This window comes from Papio anubis, chromosome 12, assembly GCF_008728515.1.
Source record: "Papio anubis isolate 15944 chromosome 12, Panubis1.0, whole genome shotgun sequence".
Taxonomy (NCBI): domain Eukaryota; kingdom Metazoa; phylum Chordata; class Mammalia; order Primates; family Cercopithecidae; genus Papio; species Papio anubis.
The window spans coordinates 116,589,737-116,609,631 of NC_044987.1; the positions used below are offsets into that span (position 1 = coordinate 116,589,737).

General features: G+C 42.5%; 1 protein-coding gene and 1 pseudogene across 4 annotated transcripts in view; both read left to right on the plus strand.

The window, feature by feature from the left end:
* KDM2A (lysine demethylase 2A) overlaps positions 1–19,895 on the plus strand; it is a 143,127-nt gene that overhangs the window by 85,529 nt on the left and 37,703 nt on the right. For all 4 annotated transcript variants that reach the window (XM_003909488.5, XM_031653748.1, XM_009185543.4 and 1 more), the window contains 5 exons: positions 6,748–6,926; positions 13,551–13,657; positions 14,067–14,160; positions 15,881–16,034; positions 17,430–17,545. In XM_003909488.5, the coding sequence (XP_003909537.1) occupies positions 6,748–6,926; positions 13,551–13,657; positions 14,067–14,160; positions 15,881–16,034; positions 17,430–17,545 (650 nt within the window). The remainder of the gene's footprint in view (positions 1–6,747; positions 6,927–13,550; positions 13,658–14,066; positions 14,161–15,880; positions 16,035–17,429; positions 17,546–19,895) is intronic.
* LOC116269926 lies at positions 19,346–19,455 on the plus strand (annotated as a pseudogene).

Below are 19,895 nucleotides of genomic sequence, written 5' to 3' on the forward strand. Positions count from 1 at the left end.
CTGGGCTCAGGTGATCCTTCCACCTCAACCTTTAGCTGGGACTACAAGCACATGCCAACACACCCAGCTAATTTTTGTATGTTTTGGTAGAGACACAGTATAACATGTTACCCAGGCTGGTTTCAAACTCCTGGGCTCAAGAGATTTGCCTGCCTCAGCCTCCCAAAGTGCTGGGATTACGAGCATGAGCTACCATGCCCTGCCTGAGATTAATATTGTTTTCATGCCAGATAACAGTATTCATTCTGTGGCCCATGGATCAAGGAGTAATTCCAACTTTAGTCTTACTATTTAAGAAATATATTTCATAAGGCTATAGCTGATATAGATAGTGATTCTGCTGATGGATCTGGACCAAATCAATTGAAAAACATCTGGAAAGGATTCACCACTGTAGATGCCATTAAGAACATTTGTGGCCAGGCATAGTGGCTCATGTCTGTAATCCCAGCGTTTTGAAAGGCCCAGATGGGTGGATCCCTTGAGGCCAGGAGTTTGAGACCAGCCTGGGAAGCATAGTGAGACCATCTCACTAAGAAATTAGCCATGGCCCGGTGCAGTGACTCAGGCCTGTAATCCCAGCAGTTTGGGAGGCCGAGGCGGGCAGATCACAAGGTCAGGGGTTCAAGACCAGCATGACCAATATGGTGAAACCCAGTCTCTACTAAACATACAAAAATTAGCCAAGCATGGTGGCATGAGCCTGTAGTCCCAGCTACTTGGGAGGCTGAAGCAGGAGAATTGCCTCACCCTGGGAGGTGGAGGTTACAGTAAGCCAAGATCGCACCACTGCACTCCAGCCTGGGCGACAGAGTTAGACTCCATCTCAAAAAAAAAAAAAAAAAAAAAAAAATCAGCCATGCTTGGTGGTGTACACCTGTATTCCCAACTATTTGGGAGGTTGAAGTGGGAGGATCACTTGAGCCGAGGAATTTGAGGCTGCAATGAGCTCTGATCTTGCCACTCTGTTCCAGCCTGGGCATGAGAGTGAGACCCTGTCTCTAAAAAAAAAATTAATTAAAATGAAAAAGAGCATTTGTGGTACATGGGAGGAGGTCAGAATGTCAACATTAACAGGAGTTTGGAAAAAGTTGATTCCCACCCTTATGGATGACTTTGAGCAGTTCAAGACTTCAGTGGAGGAAATAACTGCAAATGTGGTGAAAACAGTGAGAGAACTAGAATTAGAAATGGAGGGGAAGATGTGACTGAATTGCTGCAATCTATAATGGAACTTGAGCAGATGAGGAGTTGCTTCTTATGGATGAGCAAATAAGTTTGTTTTTTTAAGATGGAATCTACTCCTGGTGAAGATGCTGTAAACATTGTCAAAGTAACAAGATATTTAGGATATTACATAAAGTGAGTTTATAAAGCAGCAGTAGGGTTTGAGAGGATTGACTCCAATTTTGAAAGAAGTTCTAACGTGGGTAAAATGCTATCAGACAGCATTGCATGCTACAGAGAAGTCTGTTTGTGAAAGGAAGTATCAATCCATGTTGCAAACTTTATTGTTGTCTTATTTTAAGAAATTGTCTGCTGGGCGAGGTAGCTCACGCCTGTAATCCTAGCACTTTGGGAGGCTGAGGCAGGTGGATCACGAGGTCAGGAGATCAAGACCATCCTGGCTAACACAGTGAAACCCCCGTCTCTACTAAAAATACAAAAAAAAAAAATCTAGCTAGGTGTGGTGGCAGGAGCCTGTAGTCCCAGCTACTCAGGAGGCTGAGGCAGGAGAATGGCGTGAACCCAAGAGGCAGAACTTGCAGTGAGGTTAAATCGTGCCACTGCACTCCGGCCTGGGCAACAGAGCGAGACTCCGTCTCAAAAAACAAACAAACAAAAAAGACATTATCAACCTGAGAAACATAGCAAGATCTTGTATCTGCAAAAAATTAAAAAATTAGCCAGGCATTGTGGCACATGCCTGTAGTCCCAGCTACTCAGGAGGCTAAGGTGGGAGGATCATCAGAGCCCAAGAATGTGGCTGCGGTGAGCTGTGATTGCGCCAGTGCACTCCAGCCTGGGCAACAGAGCAAGACCCTGTCCCCGCCTCCAAAAAAAAGAAAAAAGGTTTACACTTCAGTGAAAGAAAAAGAAGTTGCTATATCCATCCCAACCTTCAGCAACCACCACCACCCTGATCAGTCAGCAGCCCTCAACATTGAGGCAAGTCTCTCCACAAGCAAATATTATGACTCACTGAAGGCTCAGATGATTGTTAGCATTTTTAGCAATAAAGTGTTTTTAAATAAAGGTATGTACCTTGTTTTTGTAGAGACAATGCTGTTGCACACTTAATAGCCTACAGTATAACATAAATATAACTTATGTGCACTGTGAAACCAAAAAGTTTGTATGACTTGCTTATTGGAACATTTGTTTTATTGCAATGATTTGGAACTGAACCCACAATATCTCCAAGATATGCCTATACTAAGTAGTCTAATAATAAAAGAATACCAGCCTGGGCAACATGGCGAAACCTTGTCTCTACCAAAAATACAAAAAATTAACTGGGTATGGTGGCGTACACTGTAGTCCCAGCTACTCAGGAGGCTGGGGTGGGAGGATTGCTTGAGCCTGGGAGGCAGAGGTTGCATTGAGCCTAGATTGTGCCACTGCACTCCAGCCTGGGTGACAGAATGAGGCCCCATCTCAAAAGGAAAAAAGAATAAAACTTTGCTTTCCTCTACATTCTTTTTTTTTTTTTTTTTTAAGACAGAGTCTTGCTCTGTCGCCCAGGCTGGAATGCAGTGGTGCGATCTTGGCTCACTGCAACCTCTGCCTCTCAAATTCAAGCGAATCTCCTGCCTCAGCCTCCTGAGTAGCTGGGACTATGGCTGCACACCACCACGCCCAGCTAATTTTTGTATGTTTAGTAGAGATAAGGTTTCACTATGTTGGCCAGGCTGGTCTGAAACTTCTGACCTCAAGTGATCTGCCCAGCTCAGCCTCCCAAAGTGCTGGGATTATAGGCATGAGTCTCCGCACCTGCGCTCCCCTACATTCCTGAAGGAAAGCATTTACTTGTAATTTCTTAAATTATGGTTAAATACAAATAATATAAAGTTTACCGTCATAACCATTACATTTTTTTCTTTTTGTGTAAAACATTTCATTGTCATGAACCCATTTTAAAGCATACTTGTGTAATCAAGTTTTTTCACAGTGTGCAACCATCACCACTATCTAGTTTTAGAATTTCATCACCCCAAACAAACTCCATACCATTGAGCAGTCATTCTCCGTTTTCTTCTCCACTTAACTCCTGGCAACAACAAATCTACTCTTTGTCTTGGTGAATTTGTCTAATCTATATATTTCATATAAATGGAGCTATATAATATGTAGCCTTTTGTGTAGACTTCTTTGATAGTGTGTTTTCTTTTTTTTTTTTGGTTTTTTTTTTTTTTTTTTTTTTTTTTTTGTTTTGTGTTTTTTGCTGTGTCGCCCAGGTTGGAGTGCAGTGGCACGATCTCGGCTCACTGCAAGCTCCGCCTCCTGGGTTCATGCCATTCTCCTGCCTCAGTCTCCTGAGTAGCTGGGACTACAGGTGCCCACCACCACGCCCAGCTAATTTTTTGTATTTTTAGTAGAGATAGGGTTTCACTGTGTTAACCAGGATGGTCTTGACCTCCTGACCTCATGATCCACCCGCCTAGGCCTCCCAAAGTGCTGGGATTACAGGCGTGAGCCACCACTCCCAGCCGATACAGTGTGTTTTCTTGGTGTATCCATGTTGTAGCATGTATTAGTACTTCATTCCTTTTTATGGCCAAATATTTCCTAGTATGGATCGACCACATTTTATCCGTATCATGAGTAACATTTGTGTTATTTCCATCTTTTAGCTGTTTTGAATAGTGCTGCAGTGAATATTTATGTACAAGCTTTTGTTTGAACACTTTGTTTAATTCTTTTAGATATATGCCTAGGAGTAGAATTGCTGAGTCATATGGTCATTATGTGTTTAGTTTATTGAGGAACTGCCCACCCAATTTTCATAGCGGCTGCACCATCTTATATGCCCACCAGTAGATGTATGAGGGTTCCAATTTCTCTACATTTTTGCTAACACTCATTATTTTCCATTTTTAAAATTATTGCGATCCTAGTGGCTATGAAGTGGTATTTCTTGGCAGTTTTGATTTGACATTCACTTTTTCTTTTAAAATATGAAGGGTAGGTTCTGTCCATTGCCTTATATTATTAGTTATGTTTTGCTATTAATATATATATTCTGCCTTGTCTATTTCACACTGGCCATATTCTTCTCTTGGGTGTTATCTCTTTAACTAAGCTATAAATTCCTTAGAGACAGGAAGTCAGGTTCTAATGCTGCCTGATATATCCAGCCAGGCCACGTGTTTATTTGTCTTACAAGGCAGACTATATATATATATAATTTTTTTTTTTTCCTACAGCCTCTACCTCCTGGGCTCAGATGATTCACACCTCAGCCTCCTGAGTAGCCGGGATTACAGGCATGCACCACCATCCCAGCTAATTTTTTGTATTTGTATTTGTATTTGTATTTTTTTTGTTTGCGTGTGTATTTTAATTTTTTTGTGTTTTTAGTAGAAGCAGTGTTTTGCTGTGTGACTCAGGCTGGTCTCAAACTCCTGGACAGAAGCAGTCTGCCCACCTTGACCTCCCAGAGTGCTGGGATTATAGACGTGCGCCACTGTGCCCGGCCAGGCATACAATATTGTCAGCTTTTTATTCTCTCTCCCTTCCCTGAACACCATTTTCTGAATATTTTAGCTTATGCCTTTACCTCTGCGTGGAATTGTCCCTGTTGAATCATCTCGTTAGAATTCTACTTATTCTTCCCCCTCTTTTCCTAAAGCATTTTCTGATCAGTCTAATAAAAATATGATACTTTCCTTTTGTTTTTACTGCTGCTTGAGCACCTACTTTGTGTTAAACATTTTACTTTATCGATTTTAAATCTTCACAATGGCCCACAAGGTGATACTCATTCTCCACAAGATATTCATGTTAGAGAAATTACATAACTTGTCTAAGTAGTATAGGAGCTGAGATTTAAACCTAGGTCTCAGCCAGGTGCAGTGGCTCACACGTGTAATCCCAGCATTTTGGAAGGCCAGGGTGGGCAGATCACCTGAGGTCAGGAGTTTGAGACCAGCCTGGCCAACAGGGCAAAACCCTGACTTTACCAAAAACACAAAAATTAGGCAGGCATGGTGGCACACGGCCGTAGTCCCAGCTACTTGGGAGGCTGCGGCACAAGCATTGCTTGAACCTGGGAGGTGGAGGTTACAGTGAGCCAAGATTTCGCACCACTGCACTCCAGCCTGGGTGACACAGTGAGACTGTTTCAAAATAAAAATAGAGAAATAAATAGGCCGGGTGCGGTGGCTCATGCCTGTAATCCTAGCACTTTAGGAGGCCAAGGCAGGCGAATTGCCTGAGCTTAGGAGTTTGAGGCCAGCCTGGGCAACATGGTGAAACCCCGTCTCTACTAAAATACAAAAAGTTAGGTGGGGTGGCAGCGTGTGCCTGTAGTCCCAGCTACTCTGGAGGTTGAGGCAGGATAATTGCTTGAACCCAGGAGTTGGGAGTTTGCAGTGAGCCGAGAGCACACCACTGCACCCGAGCCTGAGCGACAGAGCAAGACTCCATCTCTAAAAAATAAACAAACAAACTTAGGTCTCTTTGGCTCCAAAGCTATTGTTTTCTCTCCACTACTATTTTCTGCTGACTCTTCTGGCCTTTTGCATTTTGTTGTAATTGTTATAGTCAACAAGAATCTGACACAGATCTTCGTGTCCGTCCTGGTGTCTTTATCATTCTGTAAATATTTGTGGAATAAATGAAAAGGGGACTTTGTTCTTCATGAACTAGGATAATTATCTTCATGGGCTAGGATATTATCGACAGGTTTGGGAAATAGCCCTGTTTAACAAAAGAATATGAATTCAAAATCATCATATTACCCACTAAATTATGGATCCTTTATTCAAATTATGAGATAGATTAGGTCAATCTACATCAAATCAGTATAGCTCAGTAAGTAAGAGCTTGACTCTAGAGTGAACTTGCCCAGGTTCTTTTCCTGGTTTGTTCTATAAGTTACCTAACATCTGCTTTCTCGTGTACGAAGTGAAGATTAGTATTTAGTATTTAGCGTTTAGAATTGTTAGGATTAGGCCAGGCACAGTGGCTCACACCTGTAATCCCAGCACTTTGGGAGGCTAAGGCAGGTGGATCACGAGGTCAGGAGATCGAGACCATCCTGACTAACACGGTGAAACCCCGTCTCTACTAAAAATACAAAAAAATTAGCTGGGCGTGGTGGCGGGCGCCTGTAGTCCCAGCTACTCAGGAGGCTGAGGCAGGAGAATGGCGTGAACCCGGGAGGCAGAGCTTGTAGTGAGCCAAGATTGCGCCACTGCACTCCAGCCTGGGCCACAGAGCGAGACTCCGTCTCAAAAAATAAAAAAGGAATTGTTAGGATTAAATTAGACCTTAGATAAAAGATTCAACAACAGACTGTATAGTAAACATGCATTAGGGAATAATTATTATTATTAACATTACCCATTGTCTTTCCCATTCTGTGTGATTTGATTATGATTATGTTGAATGAGAACTTTTTCCTTGTCTATTACTGAAAATAAGAAAGGATAGTATTTTTCCTTCTCCTTTTTAAAAAGATTCTTACTGTATTTAAGGATATTAGTGGCTTCATAGAGATGATCAATGCATCTTTTATGGCAGGGAGTCGTCGCATGGTGGATGTCATGGATGTGAACACACAGAAAGGCATTGAAATGACCATGGCTCAGTGGACACGCTACTATGAGACCCCAGAGGAGGAGCGAGAAAAACTCTATAATGTCATCAGCCTAGAGTTTAGCCACACCAGGCTGGAGAACATGGTGCAGAGGCCCTCCACGGTTAGTGTAATCATTTTCTTCATATTGTCATTGTCACCAAAAGGGTTGTTTTCGTCTGGGTGTTGGTAACTGATGCTTGTAATCCTAGCACTTTGGGAGGTCAAGGCAGGCAGATCGCTTAAGCTGAGGAGTTTGAGACCAGCCAGGGCAACATGGTGAAACTATATCGCTACAAAAAGTACCCCCCCAAAAAAAAAAAGCTGGGTGTGATGGCACATGCCTGTAGTCCCTCAGCTACTCAGGCTGAGGTGGGAGGATCACCTGAGCCCAGGAGGTTGAGGCTGCAGTGACGGGTGATTGCACCACTGCATTCCAGCCTGGGTGACAGAACAAGACCCTGTCTCAAAAAATTAAAATAAAATGAGTTGTTTTTCTACTGTGAAAATTTATAACTTTTTGCACATACCAAGATTAAGCTGAAGGAAAATAAGACTATTTGACAAGAATAACTTGTATTTTTATAAAGATATATTGATACTGTATTTTGATAAGAATAACTGCATTTTCTGAAATCACTTAAAGTTTTGTGGGGGGGGGTGAATTTTTAAATTTATTATAATTTAAAAAAAAATTTTTTTTTTTTAGAGACAGGGTCTCACAATTTTGTCCAGGCTGACCTTGAACTCCTGGGCTCAAGCAATCCTCCCACCTTGGCCTCCCAAAGTGCTGGGATTATAGGTGTGAGCCACCATGCCTGGGCGTGAAATCACTTAATTTTATATAGGGCAGCATTATTCTGATTTGTTTCACCTGTAACTTAATGTAGGCCCATTGACCTTTGGACGTAACGGAGAGGAGTATTAAAATTCACCCTTGGAGCCAGGCGCTCATGCTTGGAATCCCAGCACTTTGGGAGGCCGAGGTGGGTGGATAGCCAGAGGTCAGGAGTTTGAGACCAGCCTGGCCAACATGGCGAAACTCCGTCTCTACTAAAAATACACAAATTAGCCAGGCATGGTTGCATGCGCCTGTAATTCGAGCTACTTGGGAGACTGAGGCAGGAGAAGCGCTTGAACCCGGGAGGCGGAGGTTGCAGTGAGCTGAGATCATGCCACTGCACTCCAGCCTGGGTGACAGAGTGAGACCTTGTCTCAAAAAATAAAAAAAAATAAAAATTCACTCTTGACCAGGCATAGTGGCTCAACTTGTAATCCCAACACTTTGAGAGGCTAAGACAGAGGATTGCTTGAGGCCAGTAGTTCAAGACCAGCCTGGGGAATGTCATGAGACCCTGAAAAATAAAAATTAACATTTTTATTATTTATTTATTTATTTATTATTTTGAGATAGAGTCTCACTTTGTTGCCCAGGATATAGAGTGCAGTGGCGTGATCTTGGCTCACTGCAACCTCCGCCTCCCTGGTTCAAGCAATTCTCCTGCCTCAGCCTCCTGAGTAGCTGAGACTATAGGCCACCATGCACTGCTAATTTTTGTATTTTTTTGGTAGAGACACGGTTTCATCATGTTGGCCAGGCCGGTCTTGAACTCCTGACCTCAAGTGATCAACCTGCCTAGGTCTCCCAAAGTGCTGGGATTACAGGCATGAGCCACCACACCCAGCCGAAAGGAACTATTTTTATATTAGTAATCATTGCTTGTTTGGTCATGTGGAAGTACAGGAAGACAGGTGGTTAGAATTTAGCCTTCTTGTTAGCCTAATGTGATTTACTAAATAGGAATTTAATGACAGGGATGTAAGAATTCCAGTAACATTATTTATTTGTAATTTTGTTTCCTTAATATTTCTAGAATTTTATTTTATTATCATTATTATTTTTTCATTTATTTTTTTTTTTGAGACGGAGTCTCACTCTATCGCCCAGGCTGGAGTGCAGTGGCGCGATCTTGGCTCACTGCAAGCTCCGCCTCCCGAGTTCTCGCCATTCTCCTGCCTCAGCCTGCTGAGTAGCTGGGACTACAGGCGCCCGCCACCTCGCCCGGCTAATTTTTTGTATTTTTAGTAGAAACAGGGTTTCGCCGTGTTAGCCAGGATGATCTTGATCTCCTGACCTTGTGATCCGCCCGCCTCAGCCTCCCAAAGTGCTGGGATTACAGGCGTGAGCCACCGCGCCTGGCCTTATTATTATTTTTGAAACAGGTTCTCACTCTGTTGCCCAGGCTTGAGTGCAGTGGCGTGAACTCAGCTCACTGCAGCCTCCGCCTCCCAGGTTCAAGCAATTCTCCCACCTCAGCCTCTCAAATAGCAGCGATTACAGGAGCACACCACCACACCCAGCTAATTTTTGTATTTTTAGTAGAGACGGGGTTTCACCGTGTTGGCCAGGCTTGTCTTGAACTCCTGACCTTAGGTGATCCACCTGCCGCAGCCTCTCACAGTGTTGGAATTACAGGTGTGAGCCACTGTACCCAGCCAATTTCCAGAATTTTAATTTAAAAATAACAGGATTGGCCACGTTCGTTGGCTCATGCCTATAATTCCAGCACTTTGGGAGGCTGAGGCGGGAGAATCCCTTGAGCCTAGGAGTTCAAGACCAGCCTGGATAACATAGCAAGACTCTACAAAAAGTTTGAAGACTTAGCCAGGGATGGTGGCATGCACCTGTAGTCCTGGTTACTCAAGAGACCGAGGTGGGAAGATTGCTTGAGCCTGGGAGGTTGAGGCAGCAGTGAGCTGTGATCACACCACTTCACTCTAGCCTAGCCAACATTGCAAGACTCTGTCTCAAAAAAATAATAAAATGATAAAAAAATATATAAATAGAAGCCAGGCATGGTGGCTCATGCCTGTAATCCTAGCACTTTGGGAGGCCGAGGCAAACAGCTTGCTTGAGCTCAGGGGTTGATACCAGCCTGGGCAACATGGTGAAACCCTATCTCTACAGAAAAATTAGCCGGGCATGATGGCATCCCCCATGTAGTCCCAGCTACTCAGGGGGTTGAGGTAGGAGGATTGCTTGAGCCTAGGAATTTGAGACCAGTCTGAGCAACATAATGAAACCCTGTCTCTACTTTTGGGGGAAAAAAAAAAAAAGCTAAGCAGCAACAACAAAAATAGCATAATTGTAGCTATAAATGTAGAACTTGACCTGGTCAATACTTTACCATTATTAAGATCGTGAGGCCGGGCGCAGTGGTTCAAACCTGTAATCCCAGCACTTTGGGAGGCCGAGACGGGTGGATCACAAGGTCAAGAGATTGAGACCATCCCAGCTAACATGGTGAAACCCCGTCTCTCCTAAAAAAATACAAAAAAAAAAAAAAAAAAAAAAAAACTCGCTGGGCGAGTTATCGGGTGCCTGTAGTCCCAGCTACTTGGGAGGCTGAGGCAGGAGGAGAATGGCGTAAACCCGGGAGGTGGAACTTGCAGTGAGCTGAGATCCGGCCACTGCACTCCAGCCTGGGCGACAGAGCGAGACTCAGTCTCAAAAAAAAAAAAAAAAAAGATTGTGAAATGTCTCACTATTCCACATGAAGCCTTTTTTGTGGCATCCTGAATTTATTCACTCTGTCCCTAGTTTTAATGATAAAAATGTGACATCAACCTATGAGAGGGCTCGGAAATAGAAAATTATTAAGAGAGCAGAGGCCACACTACCATTATCTTACAGGGATCTAAAACATGACTAGAAAAATCGAACGAGCTATTACCAAGCTCACATTCTAAAAGCAGGTAAGCTTTTTGTGACCTTGCTATGTAAGTAATAATGTTTTATTGGTAGAATAAAGGAGAAGACTTCATGTGGAATTGTCACACATTTCAAAATCTTAATAATGGAAAAGTATTGACCAGGTCAAGTTTTACTTTAAGTGTGCATTTTAAGTGTGCATTTCAATGAGTTTCGACAGACATATTTATTGATGTGAGTAACCACCACAATCAAAATACAGAAAATAAGCCAGGTGCAGTAGCTTACGCCTATAATCCCAGCACTCTGGGTGGGCAGATCACTTGAAGTCAGGAGTTCAAGACCAGCCTGGCCAACATGGTGAAACCCTGCCTCTACTAAAAATACAAAAATTAGCTGGGTATGGTGGTGGGCGCCTGTGATCCCAGCTACCTGGGAGGTTGAGGTGGGAGAATCGCTTGAAATCAGGAGGCAGAGGTCACAGTGAGCCATGATCATGCCACTGCACTCCAGCCTGGGTGACAGAACGAGACCCCGCCTCAAAAAAAAAAGAAATTCTTCTTTCTGTGAATGAATGCATGGTAAAAAAAAAAAAAAAAATACTCTTACATTCTGAACCCTTCCTCTCCCCATTTAGACATGGGAGCTTACAGTGTATTAAGCAAGTATTTTATTCATTATTCTGTTAAAGGCATTCCCACAGACAACACACAGAGATGGGAGATGGTGGCTACTACATTAAGTAACTAATGACCCACGGAAAAAAAAAAAAAGCATCCAGGGCTTATTCAATGTTCTGGGACCAGTGGATGCTTGGTTAAAATTGTTGGCTCCGTGAGCATGGAGCAGCAGGTTAACCTTAACAGTTGCACCTCGTCTTGTTTCTTCCATGTCAGTGGTGATGCTTTCTAAATACTCTCCCACAATTAACATCTGGGTATCCTCTAGACAACTGCTTCATATCATGCGCAACTGTATGCATTTGTCTCGATTTGCATTATAAGGGAAGTAAGTGACCAGATACATAGATGTTGTTACAAAGCTTACCAGATACATGTTTTTTGTAACCATATTAGTGTAAAATGTTGCAATTCGTATTGCTTTCACTTCTCTTTTTTTTTTTTTCAGCCAATATTAGTTAAAAGATTCCTGACTGGGCCTGGTGGCTCATGCCTGTAATCCCAGCACTTTGGGGGGCCATGGCTGGTGAATCACCTGAGGTCAGAAGTTCGAGACCAGCCTGGCCAAGATGGTGGAACCCTGTCTCTACCAAAAAATACAAAAATTAGTTAGGTGCAGTGGCAGGCATCTGTAATCCCAGCTACTCGGGAGGCTGAGGCAACAGAATTGCTTGAACCTGGGAGGCGGAGGTTGCAGTGAGCTGAGATCGCACCACAGTACTCCAGCCTGGGTGACAGAGCAAGACTTTGTCTCAAAAAAAAAAAAAAGATTTCTGTACTCTCACATTATTTCAAAATGGTAAAAGTGTTTACATTTAATCCTTACAACGTATCTTTGAAGTAATTATCTTAGTTTTGTGTGTGTATGGTTTTGGGTTTTTTATTGAGACAGTCTTGCTCTGGTTGCCCAATCTGGAGTACAGTGGTGATTGTAGCTTACTGCAGCCTCAAATTCCTGGGTTTAAGCAAACCTCCCATCTTAGCCTCACAAGTAGCTAGGACTATAGGTACATGCCACCATACCTGGCTATTTTTTAATTTTATTTATTTAATTTATTTTTTTGAGACGGAGTTTCGCTCTTGTTGCCCAGGCTGGAGTACAGTGGCACGATCTCGGCTCACCAGAACCTCAGCCTCCCAGGTGCAAGCGATTCTCCTGCCTCAGCCTCCCGAGTAGCTGGGATTATAGGCATGCGCCACCATGCCCAGCTAAGTTTTTTGTTTTTGTTTTTGTTTTTTTTTTTTTTTAGACGGAGTCTCGCTCTGTTGCCCAAGCTGGAGTGCAGTGGCGCAATCTCTGCTCACTGCAAGCTCCGCCTCCTGGGTAGACGCCATTCTCCTGCCGCAGCCTCCCGAGTAGCAGGGACTACAGGCGCTTGCCACCATGCCTGGCTAATTTTTTGTATTTTCAGTAGAGACAGCATTTCACCATGTTAGCCAGATGGTCTCGATCTCCTGACCTCGTGATCCACCGCCTTGGCCTCCCAAAGTGCTGGGATTACAGGCGTGAGCCACCGCGCCCAGCCTAATTTTGTATTTTTAGTAGAGACAGGGTTTCTCCATGTTGGTCAGGCTGGTCTTGAACTCCCAACCTTGGGTGATCCGCCTGCCTCGGCCTCCCAAAGTGTTGGGGATTACAGGCGTGAACCACTGCAACTGACTTGTGTTTTATTGTGAAGAGCTGGGTTCTCACTGTGTTGCCCAGGTTGGTCTTGAACTCCTGGGTTTAAGTGATCTTCCCACCTTGGCCTTCCAAAGCTCTGGGATTTCAAGCGTGAGCCATTGTGCCTGGTCTGTCTTAGTTTTATAGATGAGTTCCAGGGCCTTATATAGTCTTGAAAAGACATGACAGACCTGGAGCTTCTTATTCCTAAGCTGGTAGTTGCTGTAGCACATTGTCAATACAGGGCTACAAATCCATACTGGATTTTTTTTTTTAAGCCTAACTTTTGGCATCTTAATTGTTCTAACAATGGTATATATTTTGCTGAGTTTATAGATACCTTCCAGACAATACCTTTTATTGGATTAAAAATAAAACAAATTATATGAGTATTGACATAGAAGAGAGTTCATAGTTATACACTATTGCATCAATAATGATTCTATTTTGACTAGTTCTGTCTTTACTATTATCATTTGATGGAATTATGATCTTTATTCTCATATAACAATTATTTCTAGGATGGTTGCCTAGTAATCCTAAGATTCGCCAACAGATTGTTTTAATTTACTTACAATTAAATTATAGTTTTTTGTTGTGTATTTTAAGAAATTCTGCTTTTCTTGACTTTAAAATTATCTTTGACCCCAACCTTTCCCTTGGAGCCCAAGTGTTTCCTCCTTCTATTTAAAGGTGGATTTCATTGACTGGGTAGACAACATGTGGCCAAGGCACTTGAAGGAAAGCCAGACTGAATCAACAAATGCCATCTTGGAGATGCAGTACCCTAAAGTGCAGAAGTAAGTGAAGCGCCCTGCATCTTCCTCCGCATGCTGTGGGAGACCAAAGTAATAGCAAGGATTTGCTTCTCCCTTAAAAGCTTTGCTCTGTGTCCTAAATGATTAAAAAGATGAATTATTTAAAGATTAGACTTCACAGTTCCACAAGGAAGAGTGTATATGAGCATACCATAGCACACAACCACATGGTTAAAGGAAAAAAAAAACTTAACATTTTGGTCAATAGGGTAGGAAAAAAACCACCTTTTTCTGATAATGTGATGACTTGAAAATGCATTGCTTTTTCTCCTTCTGGAACTTGATTAGGTGAAAGATAAAGGGAGTATACAAGAGGAGAGTATGGCATTTTGGTGGGGCAGATGTACTTTCTTCCATCGGTACACTAATGCTGCTGCTTTTTTTGGGTCAGGTACTGTCTAATGAGTGTTCGAGGCTGCTATACTGACTTCCATGTGGACTTTGGTGGTACCTCTGTTTGGTATCACATCCATCAAGGGGGAAAGGTATGGTCATAGTTGTGATAGGGGTTGGAATCTGAAGTTGGTTATTACTTTGCTTCAGTTCATGTATGCTTAATATACCCTGGAAATGAATCTGTTAGGGAATTGTCCCCATTCATATCTGGAAAGAATTATAGATTAAGTTCACTTCTTGGCTAGTGTTCGGTAGAAATTAGTATTCATCTAGTTCACTATCATTATACCATTGGCACAGCACTTAGTAAATCTCAAGAGTCCTGTTTCTAGATTCCTGAATCAGAGTTCTCCAAATAAATAGTGGAAGGGAACACAAATTTTGGATAGATTCACTGTGAAGTCAGCAAATTAAGATCTAAACGAACTTTCCCTCTGTGTAGCCGTTGGTCTGAAATGTGGCCAAAGGAAGCCTTTAAGTTCTTTTTGAGGATGTGAATAGGTTATGAAGGATTATCTTTATTCATTCAGTTATATTCCAGTTTGTGAAAATGCTTCTGAATGCTATATGAGAATGGAAATCTAGAATTAATACCCGAGGTTTATAGTATTACACTGTTGTTACTCTTTTTTCTCTTACTTGCAGTGAATGCATTTATAAGAGAAAAGTAGAACTAGAATGAGAACAGATAATGCCTTATTTAAAACATGAGGTTTTGGCTGGGCATGGTGGCACACGCCTGTAATTCCAGCACTTTGGGAGGCTGAGGCGGGCGTATCACCTGAGGTCAGGAGCTCGAGACCAGCCTGACCAACATGGAGAAAGCACGTCTCTACTAAAAATACAAAATGAGCCAGGCGTGGTGGTGCATGCCTGTAATCCCAGCTACTTGGGAGGCTGATGCAGGAGAATCACTTGAATCCAGGAGGTGGAGGTTGTGGTGAGCTGAGATCGTGCCATTGCACTCTAGCCTAGGCAACAAGAGAGAAACTCTGTCTCAAAAAAAAAAAAAAAAGAAACAAACAACAACAACAAAAACATGAGATCTTTTCCGGGCACAGTGGCTCACACCTGTAATCTAGCACTTTGGGAGGCCAAGGTGGGCGGATCATAAGGTCAGGAGATTGAAAACATCTTGGCCAACATGGTGAAACCCCATCTCTACTAAAAATACAAAAGTTAGCTGGACGTTGTGGTGCATGCCTGTAGTCCCAGCAACTCTGGAGGCTGAGGCAGGAGAATCCTTTGAACCCAGAAGGCAGAGGTTGCAGTGAGCCAAGATCATGCCACTGCACTCTAGCCTGGACTACAAGAGTGAAGCTCCATCTAAAAAAAAAAGTCTTAAGCAGAACAACTGTCTCCAAATCCAAAAGTCATTTTGTTTACTTCGGATCCCTTTAAGCCCTGTTGATCTTAGTTACTATCTTGGACAAAACAACCTGAGCCAGTCTCTTGAAGATACTGTGCCTAATTAACTGTGCTACTTAGGACTCTGGAGGCCAGACAGTCAGAGGTGTTCAAGGGACTGTCTAGGTAATGAGATGAATGTCCCTCTTCTCTCTGAGTCCTGGATGGGTTCCCTAGTCAACTCCCAGGGAAGCCTTAATGCTGTTGGATCAAGTGGAGGATAAGAAAGATCTACTGCTTTGGACCTTCTAAGGTTTACCAAATAGTCAAGTTCTATAGGCTGGGAAAATTGCTTGCCTTTCTTCTACCTGGTGGTCTTAATTTTGTACCTGTTTATCAGTTGAGGGAGACGACTGGGTCATGTCAATGGCTGTTAACAGACTAAAGTTTTTTAACTCACAGGTCTTCTGGCTCATCCCCCCTACAGCCCACAACCTGGAGCTGTACGAGAATTGGCTGCTGTCAGGGAAACAGGGAGACATCTTTCTGGGTGACCGGGTATCAGATTGTCAGCGCATTGAGCTCAAGCAGGGCTATACCTTCGTCATTCCCTCAGGTAAGCAAAATGGGAACAGTGGGTTATTTAGCCACTTTTTTTCTTAATGAAAAAGAAATTGATGGATAACCACCAAGGATAGTTACGATGCTGGGGTCTGCAGAAAACAACAGTGTTTCTTCCTGTCATGATGGAGTAGATGCTGAGGTTTTGTTTGTTTTCTTTTCAGTTTGAAAAGGCAGTGGCTTTCCAATAAAGTATGTTAAGAATTGCCACAGAGGCTTTTCAGATATACACGTTTGGGCTCTGCATTAGCCCTAGTAATTTAGAATCTCTATAGATAAGACCTGTTCTGCAGGTGATACACAATCTATGTTGAAGAGCTGCCTAATATTCTAGGGAATGACTGTGAAGGCTAGAGTGCTCAAGTCAGGGATGTTTTTGATCAAGTCATTAAATCAAAGTAAGTGCTTATAAAGATCACAGATTTTGGAGTCACAGACCTCTATTAGGATTCTGACTATGCATTTACCTGCTAGATACTACTCTTAGAGCAAATAATTAAATCTGTGTCTCATTTTGTTATAAGGAATATAAATGAGAACACATGTAAACCAAGCTTATCCAGCCTACAGGCCACAGGCCTCATGCAGCCCAGGATGGCTTTGACTGTGGTCTAACGCAAATTCATAAACTTTCTTAAAACATGAGATTTTTTTTTTTTGCAATTTTTTTCAAGGTCATCAGCTGTCATTAGTATTAGTATATTTTATTTTATTTATTTACTTATTTTGAGATGGAGTCTCACTCTGTAGGCCCAGGCTGGAGTACAATAGCGCAGTCTCAGCTCACTGCAACCTCTGCCTCCCAGGTCCCAATTCAAGCAATTCTCCTGCCTCAGCCTCCCAAGTAGCTGGGATTACAGGAGCGCCCCACCATGCCCAGCTAATTTTTGAGTTTTTACTAGAGATGGGGTTTCACCATGTTGGCCAGGCTGGTCTTGAACTCCTCACCTCATGATCCACCCGCCTCGGCCTCCCAGATTGCTGGGATTATAAGCGTGAGCCACCGCGTCTGGCCATGTTAGCATATTTTATGTATTGCCCAAGCAATTCTTCTTCCAGTGTGGCCCAGGGAAGCCAACAGATTGGACAGCCCTGAATTGTAAACTGTCTTGTACAGAGCCTGGTTTATAGTTGGTGCTCCAGTAAATGTTTATTGTGTGCTAAACATTTGATGTGCATTTTCTCATTTAATGCTCATGAGCAACCATAAGAAGTATTATTTATCCTGGTTTTATATAGGAAATTGAGGCTTTGAGAGATTAACTTGACAAACCACTGAGAAGCAGAATCAGAGTGAAGAGTGTGATCTAGGGGTCTTATACTAGTTCTCTGAGAGAGACTTACTGTAATGTGTATTTTCAGCCACTGCCCTCTGTTCCCTTTCTTCTAGGCTGGATTCATGCTGTGTATACTCCTACAGACACGTTAGTGTTTGGGGGCAATTTTTTGCATAGCTTCAACATCCCTATGCAGTTAAAAATATACAACATTGAAGATCGGACACGGGTAAGTAATCTTATATAACAGTTGGATGTGAAGAGGTTTACTCCAGTTAAGATAGATGTTACAAGAGATTCATTCATGGTTTGTCAAAACTTCCATTTTTCTTTCAGTTAAAATGCAGTGTTGACATTTTGGGAACACACAAAATTTTAAATTTAATGTATTTTTTTTTAAAGGCAGAATCTTGTTCTGTTTTCCAGGCTAGAGTGCAGTGGCGTGATCACGGATGACTGCAGCCTCAACCTCCCAGGCTCAAGCATCCTTCTGCCTCAGCCTCCCAAGTAGCTGGGACTACGGGCGCACACCACAGCTGACTAATTTTTTATTTTTTTCATAGAGACTTGGTCTTGCTGCGTTTCCCAGGCTAGTCTAGAACTCCTGGTTCAAGCAGTCCTCCAGCCTCAACCTCCCAAAGTGCTGGGATTACAGGTGTGAGCCACTGCGACTGGCCAAATAAAAATTTTAACACAATTTACATACTCAATTTTGGGGACTCCAATTCTGTGAGGTTTTTGGTATCTTGGATTTTTCTTTCCTTTTTTTTTTTCCTGAATTTTTTAGCCAACACCATTGTGAATGGGAGAAAAGTAACATTTTTTTCTTTTAATTTTTGGGACAGAGTCTCACTCTGTTGCCCATGCTGGTGTGCAATGGCACAGTCATGGCTCACTGCAGCCTCAACCTCCCCGGGCTCAATTGATCCTCCCACCTTAGCCTCCCAGGTAGCTGGGACTACAGGCACACGCCACCACACCCAACTAATTTTTTTTGTATTTTTTGGAGATGGGTTTTTGGCTATGTTGCCCAGGCTTGTCTGGAACTCTTGGGCTCAAGTGATCTGCCCGCTTTGGCCTCCTAAAGTGCTGGGATTACAGGTGTGAGCTACTGCATCCAGCAGTATCGTGGATTTTTTTTTTTTTTTTTTTTTTTGAGACAGGGTCTCGCTTAGTCGCCCAGGCTGGAGTGCAGTGGCGCGATCTCGGCTCACTGCAAGCTCCGCCTCCCGGGTTCACGCCATTCTCCTGCCTCAGCCTCCCGAGTAGCTGGGACTACAGGCGCCCGCCGCCTCGCCCGGCTAATTTTTTGCATTTTTAGTAGAGACGGGGTTTCACCGTGTTAGCCAGGATGGTCTCGATCTCCTGACCTCGTGATCCGCCCGCCTCGGCCTCCCAAAGTGCTGGGATTACAGGCGTGAGCCACCGCGCCCGGCCTATCTTGGATTTTTATAAGGCCAGACATGGACCTCTGGTAATCTCTTGAGCCATGTGTTTCATTTTTATGCTCACAGAATAATTTGGTGTAATGGGGCTTAACTCAAGTTTTAGAACTTTGAATTCATCTATCTTTTTCTACACTGATGACTATACTCAAAGCATCTTACTTTAATTATATAAATGTATATACTATTTTTCTCAACTGGGGTTTTAAGAGAGAATTAAGCCCAAAATAAAATAATTTGTATATCTTATTTTCTCAGTTTTTCCCTAGGATGATACACAGCTGATACCATTCTAGAGGCATAGAAAAAAGTTAATTTATTATATACAATGGATACCTCAAGGCAAGAGTTGACAAACTTTTTCTGCAAAGGACCAGATAGTAAATATTTTAGGCTTCATAGGTCATAAAGTATCTGTTGTGACTGTTTAACCCTACCTTGTAGCATGAAATACTTAAACAAATGAGTATGGCTTAAATAACACAACATTTTATTCATAGACACTGAAAGTTGAATTTCACATAACTTTAACATGTCACAGAATACTCAAGTTTTTTTTCAACCATTAAAAAATGTAAAAAGCGATCCTTTTATAGTTCATGATCATGATGATTAGGTGTTCGTGCACGTACGTGAAAGGTGCCACCCTTGAACCTTGTTACTATTAACACGTCAGCACATTACCTGTCTGACCCGGAGGAAAAAAAAAAAGGTAAAAAACACTCTTAGTTCACAGGAATCATAAAAAGAGGCAGCAGGCCAAATCTACTAAGTGTTGTTTGCTGGCTAGCCTCCATCGTAGAGAATGAGGGCTTATTGTTTAGCAGAATTCTAATTGGTAAGGGCTGAATCATATATGAAAGTATAGATGATACTGGGATTAAACAGCAATTAGAATATTTGGGGGTTGCGATGTTTGTTAAGTTACTCTCAAGTAGCTTAGCATGATACTAAGCTAGTATGAAGATCAGCAAACGTGGGGAAATGTTAACAGTTGGAGAATTGCAGAGAAGAGCGTAGAAGTATTATGGTACTGCTCTTGGAACCTTTTGGTAGAATTAAAAGTATTAAAAATTTAAAAATAGTAATTAATGAAGAATTCACAACTCTTATGAGGAATGGTTACTGACCTAT